Below are 15,617 nucleotides of genomic sequence, written 5' to 3'. Positions count from 1 at the left end.
ATTTTTTTAATTTGATGAGAAAATGGAATTTATTATCCCTACTTTGAGATTGATAGGTTTTTATGCCCTTTCCATTTCTTCCTCTTAAAAAATGCCCCACATTTGCATAAAATTTTACACTAAAAAAGGACATCGATTTGAAAACAAAAGTGAAATGGGGTATAAATGCCTACCGCTAAAAAAAGGGCAGTATTATTCATTTTCCTAATTTAACCATATTTTCTCATTTACGTATTCCGTCCGTTTTCCATTTTTTTCGTTTTTACGAATACCCTCGTTTTTCGTCGTTTTCTAATTTTTTTGTCGTTTTTCAGAATTTCATCGTTGCTTATCGTCGTTTTTTCGCCGTTTTCCTTTTTTTGTCGTTTTTGCGTTGAATTTCGTAGTTTGCCTTTTACGGATGTTGGTTTTCTTTCTATTCGAACCAAAATGTTGCGTTGTCCAAGAATCGAACGAGGGCCATGCAGTTATCAAGCACCTAACCACTAAGCTAGGTCATGAACTTCATCGTATTATGTTCTTTAATTTATATAGAATATATGATTCGAGACATACTAAATACCGTAGACACAAACAAATGTAATAAGAGTCAATTAGGAAAATAGTCAACTTAAACGTTTGACATTGCTAAATAGCAAACTTTTGGTAAAACTTAGGTAAATAGCCACTTTCAGACGTAAATATTAGGTAAATAGCCACTTTCATATGCCAAACGTTTGCTATTTAGGAATGTCAAACGTTTAAGTTGACTATTTTCTTAATTTTTTTATATAATAAATTATAGAAATAAAAATTTATTACTAATAAAAACATATATTGTCTTAATAATATAGGATACTGCATTTTACAATAAAATTGACCATTGAGGATATTGTCTTAATAATAATAGGATACTGCATTTTACAATAAAGTTGACCATTAATTCCTCAGTAAAAACAGATATTATAATGATTTTGTAAAATATAGTGTTAGAGGGAATAAATGAAAAAAAAATAAACTATATAGTAAGATAGCTTCATACACAGTATATATATATATATATATAATGGTATATATATATATATATATATATATATATATATATATACCATTATATTCCAAACCGAAGAAACTAGTATCACTATATAAGATAGCTATATTAACCCTTCATTAAGAAAATAACCAATTTAAACGTTTGATATTGCTAAATAGCCAACATTTCGTAAATATTAGGTAAATAGTCAATTTCATATATTTACAAACGTAAATCTTAAGTAAATAGTCATTGTCATATATTAAACCACGTCATCATTTATGGCTATTTACCAATATCAAACATTTAAGTTGGTTATTTTCCTAATTTTTTGTTAAATGAAATTAAAATCATGCAACAAAAATTTACCTCTGGAGAGAGATGGCATCCAATGGCATTAGTCCCAACTCCATATAGCAAGAACAGTGGATGGTTAATCCTATTCGGAGCTTGAAATTACCAAATTCAAGTCGAAGAAAGATCAAAATCTATATATCGAAATTCAAAAATTTAATTTCAAATCAATGTGAAAAAACAAACCTGGGGGTTGGGATGGTATCGCCAGAGATCGAGCTTTCAATCGGAGGTGAGAACAGAGACCCAAATCTTCATAGCGTCGCTCGAGAATGCACAGAATTGTAAAAATTGTCATCATTCTTAATTCTCCTTCTATAAAATTATTTTCACCCGAGTCACACTCCGCCATTTTAGGACATCTTTATCACTTCACGATCCAGATAAAACATGCTAAGAGTCAAATCTTACTCTTTTCAATTAATAGAATCCTAATGGACGTCCTGATTGGATAAAACTCGGTTGGTTTTCTTGAAGCTCGCAATATTGGCACCACGTGAAATGTTTTTTGTACGATTGTTTGAAGTTTTGAACATGACTGTCGTGGTCGGCTTGATAGTAATTCAAACAAATCTCTCTTTAAATGATATTATACTTAAAAAAGTAATAATAATAATCTTAGAGAATCATCAATTTATAGAAAACATCATCTTCAACTCACAATTTCATATTTAGAGAGTGGTTGTGTTTAGCATAGCTTATTATTAAGCTTAATTTTAACTTTTTTTTAAGTTAAATCATATTTAAGTGTTTGGTAAAAAAAAAAAAATTAAAGTTGAAAGTGATTTTGAATATTTTAACTAAAAATCTAAAACCTACATTTTCAAGTTGGGCTATTTTGCTAACTGTCCCGATCAAGCTACGAATATTAAGAGAATAGTCAAAATTTCATTTAATTAAGGGAATAACCCATATTTTGTACACTACCTAAATTATCCTTGAAATCCCACTCACCCAACCCAACTTCACTATCTCTCTCTCTCTCTCTCTCTCTCTCTCTCTCTCACGATGTCGTCTACTTCTCCGACTATCTCTCCGCCGGCGAACGACACATCTCCACAGCCTCCGGAGGCTCCGTCGGAGGCCCCGGCCACGTCGAACGCGACTCAGAAGATTTCGTCGCCTCCGCCGCCACAAACGACGGTGACGGTCGACTCGCCGCCTCCACCGACTCAAACGACGATGCCGATAGATTTTTCACCTCCACCGCCTCGCGTTTCACGCAGCGATCGAGCCTCCGACAAAGTGTCCGGCGTTGATTAGAGGTTTTCTAGGGTTTTTTGTTTTAAATTGTGGCTCGGGTTCGCTGGTGGTGGAGAAGAAGAAAAGGATTCGCCGATTTTGTTGATTCACTGTAAATTCGCGAATCAGTTAATTTAATTAACTGTCTGTTGAGTTAGGTTAATTAATAACTTATTGGTTGAATATTAGCTTAGGTTTTGATTTTTTTTTTTAGTAAAGTTAATTTACTAAATGATTGAATTATGTATTAGGTTAATTAATTGAATGCTTTGAATATCAATTGACTTAAGTTCTTATTTTTGTAAATTTTTTGTGAATTTCAAATCCTTCACGAATCAGTTAATTAATTAACCTAACTCAATCCAGTACGTTAATTAATTTACTGATTCGTGAAGGAAGCGAGGGCATTATGGTCTGAGCAAAAAATATGAGCTATTTGCTTAATAAAATAAAACTTGAGCTATTCTCTCAATAAGAATAGCAAATTTGGCTAGCTACAACAAATTTCACTTTGAAGTTTTTGTACATAGATTTAGCTTTTGGCTTTAATTTTCTCTTTTCTAACTCATTTATTCTCTTATTTTAACTTTTAATTCTAATTATATTTATATTCTTTTATCGAATATTTTTTTTCGATATGAGCAAAAAATTATAATTTATTTTTTACAATCTATAGACACCCACTTTAATATATTTTTATATACCGAAAAAATGTATCATTATTATTAACTACGTTTTATATAAATGATTATTACTTACAAATGTTAATATCTATTTTACCAAACATTAAATCTACTTTGACTAATTGCTATATCTATTTTGTAATAGTTTACCAAACACTTATCTGTTTTTGAAAATAACAGTTTTTCTTACAGCAGATCTAAAAACACTTCTTTTAAAAGCAAAACTAAACCAAACGGAGCTAGTAAATTAAATAATTAAATCATTTCTTCCTTAAAAAAATAATAGAATATATTCATGCACATACAATACAATATATGATCACTACAACTCCATACATTAATGAAGTAAAAGGGAGATAAAAATAGAACACCCCTCTATAAATCTTGAATATCAATTAACCTATGAAAAAAGCTAGTATTAGAATACATAGCACATAGAGAAGCATTAGGTTATACAATATAGAAGTGAAACTAAGACAATTAAAGTAGAAATTAGTTTCATTGAGCCTTTGCAATGTTGTGCTAAATCAGATTAAGCCTACGCCTTTTAGAGGGCAGTGAGGATCGGGGCGAGTACTCGGCCAAAGCCGAGGCCTTATCAAGCACCGAGCTCAGTGCGTCGCGAACCAATTTCGGTGCACCATCCACATTTTGGTTCGCGGTGAATTCGAATGAGAGATTGAGCCGGTCTCCGAGTGTGGACACTTGTGTGCGGACCGTCTTGATCGGGAGAGCCTCTAGGGTTTGCCTTATGTCTGATAGAAGCTCTGGTCTGTATCCGCAACACAAACTGATACTGAATGAAGATGAAGATGAAGATGAAGATGAAAGAGATTCGGTCTCTACCACGACCGAGTCATAGTCGGTCGGGATTAGAACCCCATTGCTCGCCTCCGCGGCTTTCTTCTTTGCCTCTTTCACTTGCTTTATCACCTCTGCTAGTAATGTCGCTTTGTCCATCTGTTTATTTTAAAATCCAATTTAATTAAAAAGGCTCGATGTGTGATATCATATGGAGTACATAATGTGTAATAAATAGGGATACGTACGTTCAATCTAGAGTGTATTGTATATTATAACTAAAATTAATAAAGAGTATACGTTTTCGTTTATATAAAGGATGTCACAACTTAAATACATATATAATCTAATGATTATTTTAATGCGAGTTAAACATCATGTACAAAAACCAATAAATTTAAAAATGGTATTATTAAGCTTTTCGTCATCATTGCAATTCCGCAACATGATAGGTATGAATAGAGATATGATAGAGTCAAAAATAGTAGATGGAAGAGTTGACTTTTGTAATAACAATATAACATCTACATGGTGATGATGATGGACGTGATGAATAACAAATAATGCTCGAGAGAAAAAAATTGGTTAGTTGAATCATAAAATACCATATGTCCAACATAATAATGTACCATTACAACCCATCACATCTCCAGGGAAATTTTTTCCTTTATAGAAACGATTGATTGCGTTGTGCGTGTGGCATAGGGTGGTTTGCAAATTCATGATCCTGTAATTTCTAATCCTACTAAGTTTTTAAAGACGATGATAATTTTTTTTTCCTAAACAAAAAAGTACACAAAGCAATTTCAGATAATTAATTCATGCCTTTTTTTTATGAGAAAAATGAGTATTTCTTTCTTTTGAGTTGCATTCTACGAAGATAACCACTCGACATAAATTTAAATAATTAATATAAACGTGGCTTTGATTCTTTATTTAAATATCAACAAAAATCTTAAATTATAAATAGCCTAAAGTTCGCTGGAAAGATTTTCGGCAACTATTTGCAAGAATTTTGTATTATTTTCAAAAGAATCAAAATTTTATATTACTTTTACCGTAGTGATTGCGCGATTTCCACTGAAAAAAAAAAAAAAAAAAATCGACCATACACCAGTAAAATCAGCACATAGAAGTACTAGAAATAAAATAATAAAAAAAAGATAGCCAAAAATATTTTTATTGTTGTTGTTAGTTTGTTTATTATGGTAGATAAAGAAAGTTTAATAACTTATATTTAAATATATACTTGTCTATCTAAAATAAGCAAATAAAATTAACAAAAATTTAGGTAACTAGCTAACTTAGACGTTTTGGATTGTTATATAGCCAATGTTTGATAAATATTTGGTAAATAGTCACAAACATGTCGTGACATTCTTGATTTGTTATTTCATTGTAATAAAAAAAGTGGAGCATTTACATTAATTTAAACGTGTAAATTACGTAGATGAGGCTATTTACCAAATATTTACCAAACGTTGACTAAATAACAATCTCAAAGTGTAAATATGACTATTTACGTAATGGACCCTAAAATGAATTTCTTTCATTATCAACAATTTCCATCCTCTCATTGTATCCATATTTCCATATATTGTTATATAAATGTAATAGCTGACTCTTAATAAAAACTTGAATCTAAAAGAGAAATGCACTGGATTGTCCCTTTTTTGTAGCGGTAGACATTTATGTCTCATTCCACATTTGTTTCCAAATCAATGCCATTTTAATGTAAAATTTTATGCAAATATAGAGTATTTCTACAAGGAAAAGATGAAAATGGTATAAAAATCTATCAATCTCAAAGTCGGAGCAATAAATATCATTTTCTCAATTTTTTGCAAGAAAAAAAAAAAGAGAGAGAAGCGCACACAATACCTTATCGTTGCATGGGACAAGGCCGCGTAGAGTGGCGAGATGGGAATTGATTCTCTGGCGGCGCCGGCGCTCGGCCTCGCTATGATTCTTTAGAGCAGCCAATGCTTTGGCCTCCGAAGCCACACCCACCGATCTCTTCCCCGGCAACAGCTCCCGGGTATCCGCGGACAAGAAACCGTAGCAAGCCATAATATTCATATATGTATGTATTGTATAGTCTAGTTTAATTATGAAATTAAGTAAGGAAATAAGTTCGTGTGAATAGGGTTTTGTTTATTAGAAGCCAGGAGGGCGAGTAGTGGGAGCGAACCAAAAGGAGAGATATTTGTTACTCAGAATCACGAACACCGTGATCATCATCATCTTTTCATTCCCAGCTTTCATTCTTTGTGACAAGAAAAGACTGGACAATTGAGATTATTCTTAATTCAGAAAGAGAACACCCACATCTTATTCTTGGTGGTAACCATGCTTTCGAAGACACTCAAATGGAATGATTGGAATCCACGATCCTCCGAAACTTCCTACTTTTATACTCAATTGAAACAATTAATTTATTTCAGAGCCGATTATGTCATACATGTATAATATATTTTATTAGTTTGTATTTGTGCGTCATATTTTTGGCCTACATCATCCACTACAATAATTAGTTGAGGTTTCATACCTTCAATTATTTTTAAAGTTGAAATAAAGTAGATTATATTATATGAATTAAACCAAAGGCACATAAGTCAATTTTATATTTACTCTTTCTTTTAATTGAGCTTTGAAAGGTGTGTATATTGTGTTTAGAAAAATGATAGATCTTATGTTTGAAGAAGAAAAAACATTAATTGTTTTCCTTCATCATTTAAAAAAAAAATCTGATACGGCAGAAAAGGTTTTTAAGTATTTAATATAAAAAGATTATTTTATTACTAAATATTCTTGCCATCTCGTTAATAAGTTTTCCACTATGATATAATTTAATAAAATTATTATTGCGTAAAACCTCAAAGTTATTAATTATATAAATAATATTCTAAATTTCATTTACAATCAATATGTATGAATCATTTATATAACTCATATAAATAGGTTTGTTAACATTGCTTATATACTTTTTTAGTAACAACTAACAAAACACATGAACATTTGGATGTGTACAGTTTGGCCATCAAACCAAAACAGTTAAATACTTGCGTTGTTGCATCGGAATAATGATTCTCTAATTAAATTTGCGATCAAATCTAATTTAGAGTGAAATTTTTCTATCACACGCATGACATATTCATATTTGTGTGACTATGCATGCCTTTTTCGGTTGATATTCATAATGTTAAAACCGTATTCTCATATGATTCTTATCTTCGTTCGACTGCTTGCGACTTCTCGACTAGACAGCTTTGTTCGATAGTCCTTACTCTTTAACGGAGTTAAGGGTTATTAATTAACGAACTTTGACATTTAGAGGTTGGAGAGAGTCCAAAATGTTGTCCTTAAAAAAAAAATACTAGTGTGAATAATTCCTAGTTTAAAACTCATAGAGACACACGAAACTTACGTTTACTTTGGAATGTTCAAATTGAAAACTACAAACCTTCTCAGATTAATCACTTTAATGAGATCAAACCTTGGTGTTTTTTATGCTAAATCAAGTGTATCTCATTAGAATAGCTTTCATAAATTATATACTACTGTTTGGAACTCTCAAAGATATGTTAATTTAGTGTCGTAAACGTATGCATTCTAGATAAACATTTTTTATGTAAGATTTAAACATTAAATATAAATATTTGAGATGCAATTTGGCAGAGTACTGCCAACCTGTCGTTTATCTGAACTACATTTGGACATAAAAATGTAAAATATAATATATATTATATATATATATATATTATATTTTACAAAATTATTTTCTTTAGTATTTTATAATTTTACATTAAATGCACAAACAAATACATTGGACAAAATCATTTTAATTTTTGTTAGCTTCTCAATGACTTTCAGCATGAACAACTTTTTATATTTGATATATAATATTTGAACTTTCAGCCGTCTCGAAAAAAATCACCTCATCACGTCACTAAGTTAAATCATAGGGTTATTATAAAGTCAATCAAGTAGAAAATGGTTGCAAGAAGTAACGCAAATCATGCCTCCGTCATTAGTAAGAATGACAATATATATGTATAGTTTTCAAATTTTGTATAATTATTGTGTCGAAAATAAAATTTTCATTTTTGAAGATGGCGTACTAAAAAACGAAGTATTATAGTGGTATTATCTACTGCTATTCAAAAAACACGTTCAGACATTGTTTGCAATGGCAAAGTCTATTAAAATGTTGAAAGGGTAATAATATTATTATGAGAAGAGGAGAAAAAACACAGACAAACTAAAGGTATCAAATTTGTGTTTGGATAATTGGATTATCAGAATTAATTGTCTCCTCAGGTAAGGCCAAAAGCCAAAATAAGTAAGCATTTGGAGGGTTTGGATTATGCAAAATATTTGCCCCATCTTTTTAATGGGTCGGAATAGCTCTCGGCTGTTCGTTCACACCAAAGATAAAGATGTATAATATATGTTATACACACATCGATCTTAAATTAAGTATAACTACTAATTAAAATTGAAAAGGCGAAACCGTACTGCTAATCCACTTGGGAATTCTTTTTTTAACTTTTATGTGTGTTTAATGGGTCTTCATTTGTCTTGTTTATACAAGTGGTCCTCTTTTTTTTTTTTTTTTTTTTTTTGAAGAAACGGATTTTCCATTAAAATTGGGTAAAAAACCCATTCATACAGGAGAATATCACCTTAGTACAAGGAACACCAAGACCTAAGTCGAAGTGAATCTAACACTAAGATCCGGTAAAAGTACATAATGTGCATACTTCCGACAACGAGAAGGATTACAAGCACCAATAGAGCACACAAGAGGCTCGTTCAAAAACCCAAAGATTGGCGGTGGAAAAATCCAACCAACCTTGGTCCGATGACCACGAAGAAGATGACTCTTCCACCTGCATAGATCAAAACCTAACAGGAAATCCATTACGGATAAGGAGACTACGGCTAATCCGGCTCCAAAACAAGTCAAAAAAACCAAAGCACAACAATAAAAATAAAGATTCACTACAGTACAAGCATAAACTAGTACTAAGAAATCAAAACACAAAACGAAACTAATATTATCTTCAAGGAAAAAGAAAAAGCTCTCAAAGACCTCCCACCCCACAAGGACCGCGACGGAGGCACCCTCGCCGTGGAGGAACCGAACCACCGGGACGACGAGGCCGGCGCCGAACTGAGCCATGGACCCCCGATGGACCGCTTTTGCCTTCTCCGGTGGAGCACGATGAACACGGCTGCTGCAAGAACCTCCGGCGGAAGCGCTGCACCAGCCCCGGTCGCCGCCGACCCAGATCTGCACCAGCCCCGGTCGCCGCCGACCCAGATCTGCACCAACCCAGATCTGAAAATGCCCACGGTCACCGCCTTGGAAGTCGTGCGAGGTCGGAGAAGCCACCACTCGCGAAGACACGCGACCTTCGCCTTCCCCCCGGGTCGGAGTCGTACCACCGACGTCCGGTTCCCAGGGGGGCGGCGGCAAGAAAGTCTGGGTTTGAACTTTGAACGGGTTTTGCAGAGAGAGAGTTTTGCAGAGAGAGAAAAGATGAATGTGTATCCAAGTGGTCCTCTTAATTGGCTTCTTTTCCTTTTCACCATTTCTAATAGTTTAGAGCTTAGACCAATAATAAATTTTGTTATGTTAAATAATACATGCAGTTTCTATATATGTTCAGGAATCTAAACGACATTGAATATGTTGGCACTTTTGTCTAGATACAGCTTATATCGGAGATAAGACAATAATATTACTTAAAAATTATTGTTTTTCTACAAGTTTTGTTTGTTTGTTGCCGACTTTTTTTTTTTCCTTACCTTTTGTTATCTTGCTGAATTTTTTGTGTAAATGACTAAAATGTGGGGAGTGAACTAATAATTTTCCTATATATAATGACGCAAGTTTGGTAGAGAAAAATGAGTCAAATTAAGTTTCTGATGCATCTTATTCCCATCACTATAATAATACTGATTAAGAGATTAATTTTTAACACCAATAATTGCATAATATAAAAAGATTGCATTTTAATGAAATTGAGAGGATATAGCATATAGATGATTTTTTTTTTTTTTCAATTTAATGTGAAAGATGATTTGTACAGAATGTTTTTTTCCATAGGGTATAGACCCCAATCTTCACCTGCAATATTCACGTTCTTTCTATAAGGTGAAGATTTTCACCCTTTTCCTGGCCGTTGAGATCGGCTTCTGACCTAATTTTCATACGACGATCATTGTTGGATATGGTTCCTATCATTATATATAGTGTCAAATTGCCTCCTCACTTAAAACAAAATTTTCCCAAATTTCTGTATCGGCATTGAGGCCAACTCCGATCTTACAAAAAATCACTATATATTGTGTCAAATTGCCTCCAATCACACGGTAAAACTCACACTTTATTATACCGTTTAACACGCCAAATTTGGTGGCAAAAACTTTTTTTTTTTTACCAATTATATATATATATATATATATATATATATATATATATATATAATCATATTAAAACACCAAAATTATAAAGCATCAAATTTTACAAAATGACAACAAAAAAGTCATATTAAAACAAAGTTCAAATAAAACATGAAAAACTTAAACATAAATTATAAAGTTAAAATTAAACACATCAAATAAACATAAAAGCTAATTTGTAATGTGATATTTGTTTCAAATTTTTATTATTTTTAGATTTAGTACATTTTTATTAAGTATTGACATGTTAGATACAATTTTAATCACTTAATAAAAAAATAAGAATTATAATTATTTATGAAATATTTTGTTAGAGATTATTTGACTTTATTAATATAATAATAGAGAATAGTATTTTTAGTATGAAATTTTGTTTTGTGGTTGGAATTGGAAAATAAAAAATTAGTGCTAAAAACATACAATAATAGTGTGATTTCAACACTAAATTTGATGTTAACGTTGGTGATGCCCTGAATCCATAGGAAAAGTGATACGCTCCTGCTTCAGGAGTATCAGGAATGCTCACAATAATACAGAGGAAGAGAATATTTAGAGAGAAGAAGAGATTTCTTATTTCTGGTAATGTTTCCAAAATCTCCAAAAGTCAGTACATATCCCTCATGGACCACACCCTCACGTAACAGAATTCATTCTCAGCCAATAAAAAAAAGACAACACATTTTATGAAAATACTTCTAGAATCACGTCCTTGCTTCAGGTGCTTTTCAGCGTCCGTACTCGGTTATCCATCTTGACGGTTTGGGCTTCCTATGACCTCGCCCCATCAGTTCTTCTTCGCTTGTATTGGGCTGGACTGGTTCTTGGGCTGCTGCAGAAGGTTGGGCTTGCTCCTGGGATGTATCGGGTGTTGTGGTCGTATCAGTCCCGCCGTCTTCGAAAATCACCTTGGCCTCAAGGTGGAAGCTGGGGTACGTCGTGCGGAACGTCTCGAGGGGTACCCACGATGCCTCCTCCAAAGGAGTATCTTTCCACTGAACCAACACTTGCTGTACTGGTTTGCCATTCACGAGGACAGTGCGAGTGGCGCAAATCGCAAGAGGCTCATCCACCGGTTTGTTGTCCTGGGAGTGAGCTGGCAAGTCGCGACCAAGGGAAATCGCGGAGCCTCGGAATGGCTTGAGGACGGAGATGTGAAACACCGGATGTATGCGACTCTCTTTCGGCAGGTCGAGGCGGTACGCTACCGGGCCGATGCGCTCCGGGATCTTGAATGGCCCATAGTAACGTTTCGAGAGCTTGTGGTATCGACATCCTGCGACTGAGAGTTTCCGATAGGGTTGAAGGCGGACCAGGACTAGGGTGCCAACATCGAGGGTGACCACTCGACGATGTTTGTCGGCTTTTTCCTTCATGCGATGTTGAGCAGAGAGAAGATTCTGCTTGAGTGTGCGCAGCAGCTCGTCGCGATTCATCAGCTCGTCGTCGACGGCTTGGATTGAAGAAGAGCCCATTGTATACATCGGGATTGTCGGTGGTGGACGACCATAGAGAGCCTGAAAAGGTGACATGCGGAGTCCCGAGTGGAAGCTGGTGTTGTAGTGAAACTCTGCCCAGCCGAGAAGGTTGCTCCAAGACGATGGCTTATCCTGTGAAAATGCTCGCAAGTACTGTTCTAATCCCCGATTAACTACCTCGGACTGCCCGTCAGTCTGTGGGTGGTACGCTGTACTCATGGCTAGTGTGGTGCCGCTGAGTTTGAAGAGATGTTTCCAGAATGAACTCACAAAGATTGGGTCGCGATCCGAGATCAATGTTCGAGGAAACCCATGGTGGCGGACGACCGAATCCACAAAAGCATCAGCTACGCGAGTCGCTGCGAACCCGGTCGGCAATGGCGAGAAATGGGCATACTTCGACAAACGATCAACGACAACCATGATTGCTGTGTAGCCTTTGGAAGGGGGTAAACCGGTGATGAAATCCATTGTCGCGTCTTCCCAAACTGATCCCGGAATCGGCAATGGTTGAAGAAGGCCGGCCGAGACCTGTGTCGAGTGTTTGATCTGTTGGCATAGGATGCAGTCCGCGATGTAGTCAGTGATTGTGGTTCGCATGTGCGGCCAAAAGAAGTTCGCCGACAACCGTGCCATTGTTCGCTTTATGCCTGCGTGGCCCCCAATCGGTGTATCATGGAATTCCCGAATGAGATCCTTGCAAAGTGGCGAGGTAGAACTGAGGACATATCGACCACGAAAGAGCAACAACCCGCGGCGAACTGAGAACGAGGATGAAAGTGTCCCTTGCTCGAATTGTCGGTGTAGATCGAGTAGATAGGGATCCGAAACATTGGCCTGGCGGAGCTGCGATAAGATGTCGAAGGAGGGGCTGGACATTAATGCCATAAGGCTGGATTCTGACGGTGGTTCTTGTGGCAGCCACTCGGCGGGGACTCGAGATAAGGCATCGGCAGCCCGATTAGTAACCCCGGGCTTGTATTCTATGCGAAAATGGAACCCGAGTAGTTTCCGTACGTAAGCTTGTTGATCCGGGGTTTGAATAACCTGTTGAAACAGTTCCTTGATGCTGCGGTGATCTGTTCGGATTACAAAGGGATGGCCCAGCAGATACTGACGCCACTTGAGTACGGACTCAGTGATGGCGTGGAGTTCCTTGATGTAAGCCGATGACGATTGAAGTTTCGGACCAAGCTTCTTGCTAAAAAATGCCAACGGATGTCCGTTTTGCATCAACACCGCGCCAATCCCGACATTTGACGCGTCCGTTTCGATGACGAACTCTTGTGAAAAATCTGGCAGGTGAAGCACCGGGGCAGCCACCATGGCACCCTTCAACGCCACAAATGCCGCGTCGGCGGCTTCGGTCCACTGAAACGCATCACGGCGTAACAGATCGGTCAACGGAGCTGCGATCGATGCATATCCCGCGATGAAACGGCGATAATATCCCGTGAGTCCGAGGAAACCGCGAAGATGTTTGATCGTCTTCGGCGCTGGCCAATTGGTCATGGCTTTGATCTTTGTCGGGTCGGCGTGAACCCCGCGAGCCGAGACGATATGACCGAGGTATTCTACCGCGGCCTGACAAAATAAGCACTTCGAAAGCTTCACGTAGAAGTGATTAGATTGCAAACACCCGAACACCGTCTCAAGATGAGCGATGTGCTCGGTTAACGAAGAGCTATAGATAAGTATATCATCAAAGAAAACGATGACAAACTTACGGAGGTACGCGGCGAAGAGTTGATTCATCGTAGCTTGGAATGTCGAGGGTGCGTTGGTGAGCCCAAACGGCATTACGAGAAACTCGAAGTGGCCGTCGTGAGTTCGGAAGGCCGTCTTGTGAGTGTCGCTGTGGTGTACCCGTATCTGGTGATAGCCTGCTCGCAGGTCCAATTTGCTGAAAATGGACGTACCGCCGAGCTCGTCGAGAAGCTCATCGATGGTGGGAATAGGGAATTTATCCTTCACCGTTACTGCATTCAAGGCACGGTAATCGACACAAAAACGCCACGTTCCATCTTTCTTTCTTACCAGCAGAACCGGCGACGAGAATGGGCTTTGACTTGGCTTAATAATGCCTTGGTCGAGCATTTCCCGTATTAGTCGCTCCATTTCCCCTTTTTGGAAATAGGGGTACCGGTACGGTCGGACGTTCACCGGTCGAGAACCGTCCGTCAAGTGGATCCGGTGGTCGATGGCTCGTACTGGAGGTAGCGTTGTTGGCGCCTGAAAGACGGCGTCAAAGCGCTGCAGCAACACGCGAACCGGTTGAGGAAGGTCGGCTGTCGATGGGGCTGGTACCGTCGCGTCTATGTTTGACTCCAATGGGGAAGCTGAAATCGTGAAGAGCGCTGCCTCCGTGTGGTTGTGTGCGAGTGCTTGGAGGTAGTGTAGGGAGACCGGGAGAGGGGATAAGCCAGATTCGCTACGTAGCACCGTCGGGACGCCGTTCCACGTAAACTCCATGGTCAAAGCTGGATAGTCGTGTGTTACGCGTCCCAGTTGTTGAAGCCAAGGGAATCCCAGTACAACATCTGGTCCCTCCACAGCGATTATGAACAGATCGACGGTGAACGAAATATCATGGAGGTGTAATGTCGTGGCGGCGCAGACCTGATCACACAACAATGGAGCACCGCTGCCGGTCGCCACCCTGAATCGTGGGCAAGCCGTCACCGACAAGCCGAGTCGTTCGGCTAGCGTAGGCTTGATGAAATTGTGAGTACTGCCATTGTCAATAAGCACCACGAACGTCACCCCGTCAATGGATCCTGTGACGCGAAGGGATCGCCCCGCCGAGTGAGTGGATAGAGCCAAGAAGCTCGAAATATCGTCGGTGCTGTCCTCCTGGAGTGACTCCTCTTGGTTGGCGATGGGTGGCGGAGCGTCGTCTTCCGGGTCAGCGAGTAGGAGCAAGCATTTACTCTTGCAACGGTGACCTGGTGTATATTTCTCGTCGCAAGAAAAACACAAGCTCTTAGCACGGCGGTCACGGAGTTCGGCCGGGCTGAGGCGCCGAATGGGAAGGTTGTGGATCGGCATAGTAGTGGGGGTAGTGAGAGGCGGGCTGGGAAAAAGAGGGGTTGTGTTGGTTGTGGGGTTAGGGTTTGGAGCAGCGGTTGTGTATTTAGGGTATTGGGTGTGTGTGTTTGGGTCGGAACTGGGCTGAGAGAAATGGGCCTGGCGGTGGTGGGTAAAATTTGGGTTTGGGCTTGAGTGGGCCAAAGTAGATCTGGTCCATGGTTTTGATTGGGTATGGTGATGGTCATCAGAGCGATCTGAGTAAGCCCGTGCCATAGAGAAAGCCTCCATCAATGTTGACGGCCGATTGAAGAGCAGCTCGCGGTTGAGATGGGGTTTCAATCCCGCTATGAAGAAGCTTATCAACAGGGGCTCGGAGATGTTAGTAACCCTGTTCATCATCTCCTCGAATTGGGCTTGATACTCCGAGATGGATCCGGTTTGTGTGAGCTTAGAGAGACGTCATTCGTAATCTTCGTAGACCGACGCGCCAAATCGATGCTTCACGGCGGCGACAAACGCCGACCAAGTGGGAAGTAAGCGATTGCGCTG

At 38.0% G+C, this 15,617-nt stretch overlaps 1 protein-coding gene across 1 annotated transcript; it reads right to left on the bottom strand.

Moving 5' to 3' along the window:
- Nucleotides 1–3,540: 3,540 nt before the first annotated feature.
- On the bottom strand, nucleotides 3,541–6,237 carry LOC149406651 (putative transcription factor bHLH107). Its single transcript, XM_089608002.1, has 2 exons — nucleotides 5,974–6,237; nucleotides 3,541–4,251 (listed from the first exon to the last, which is right to left on the bottom strand). The coding sequence occupies exons 1-2, from the start codon at nucleotides 6,169–6,171 to the stop codon at nucleotides 3,814–3,816; spliced, it is 636 nt and encodes a 211-aa protein (XP_089464128.1). The 5' UTR covers nucleotides 6,172–6,237; the 3' UTR covers nucleotides 3,541–3,813.
- Nucleotides 6,238–15,617: the final 9,380 nt, after the last annotated feature.

This window comes from Urtica dioica, chromosome 1 (assembly GCF_054948205.1).
Source record: "Urtica dioica subsp. dioica isolate 48M chromosome 1, U.dioica_male_clone48M_v1_H2, whole genome shotgun sequence".
Lineage (NCBI taxonomy): Eukaryota > Viridiplantae > Streptophyta > Magnoliopsida > Rosales > Urticaceae > Urtica > Urtica dioica.
This window is presented reverse-complemented; position numbering and strand designations above follow the sequence as displayed.

Excerpts from the sequence above, each read along its gene's own strand:
- LOC149406651 (XM_089608002.1), bottom strand. The coding sequence starts at position 6,171 with ATGAATATTATGGCTTGCTACGGTTTCTTGTCCGCGGATACCCGGGAG. Across the intron at positions 4,252-5,973 it reads TTGTCCCATGCAACGATAAG|ATGGACAAAGCGACATTACT; the intron begins GTATTGTGTGCG and ends TAAAATAAACAG.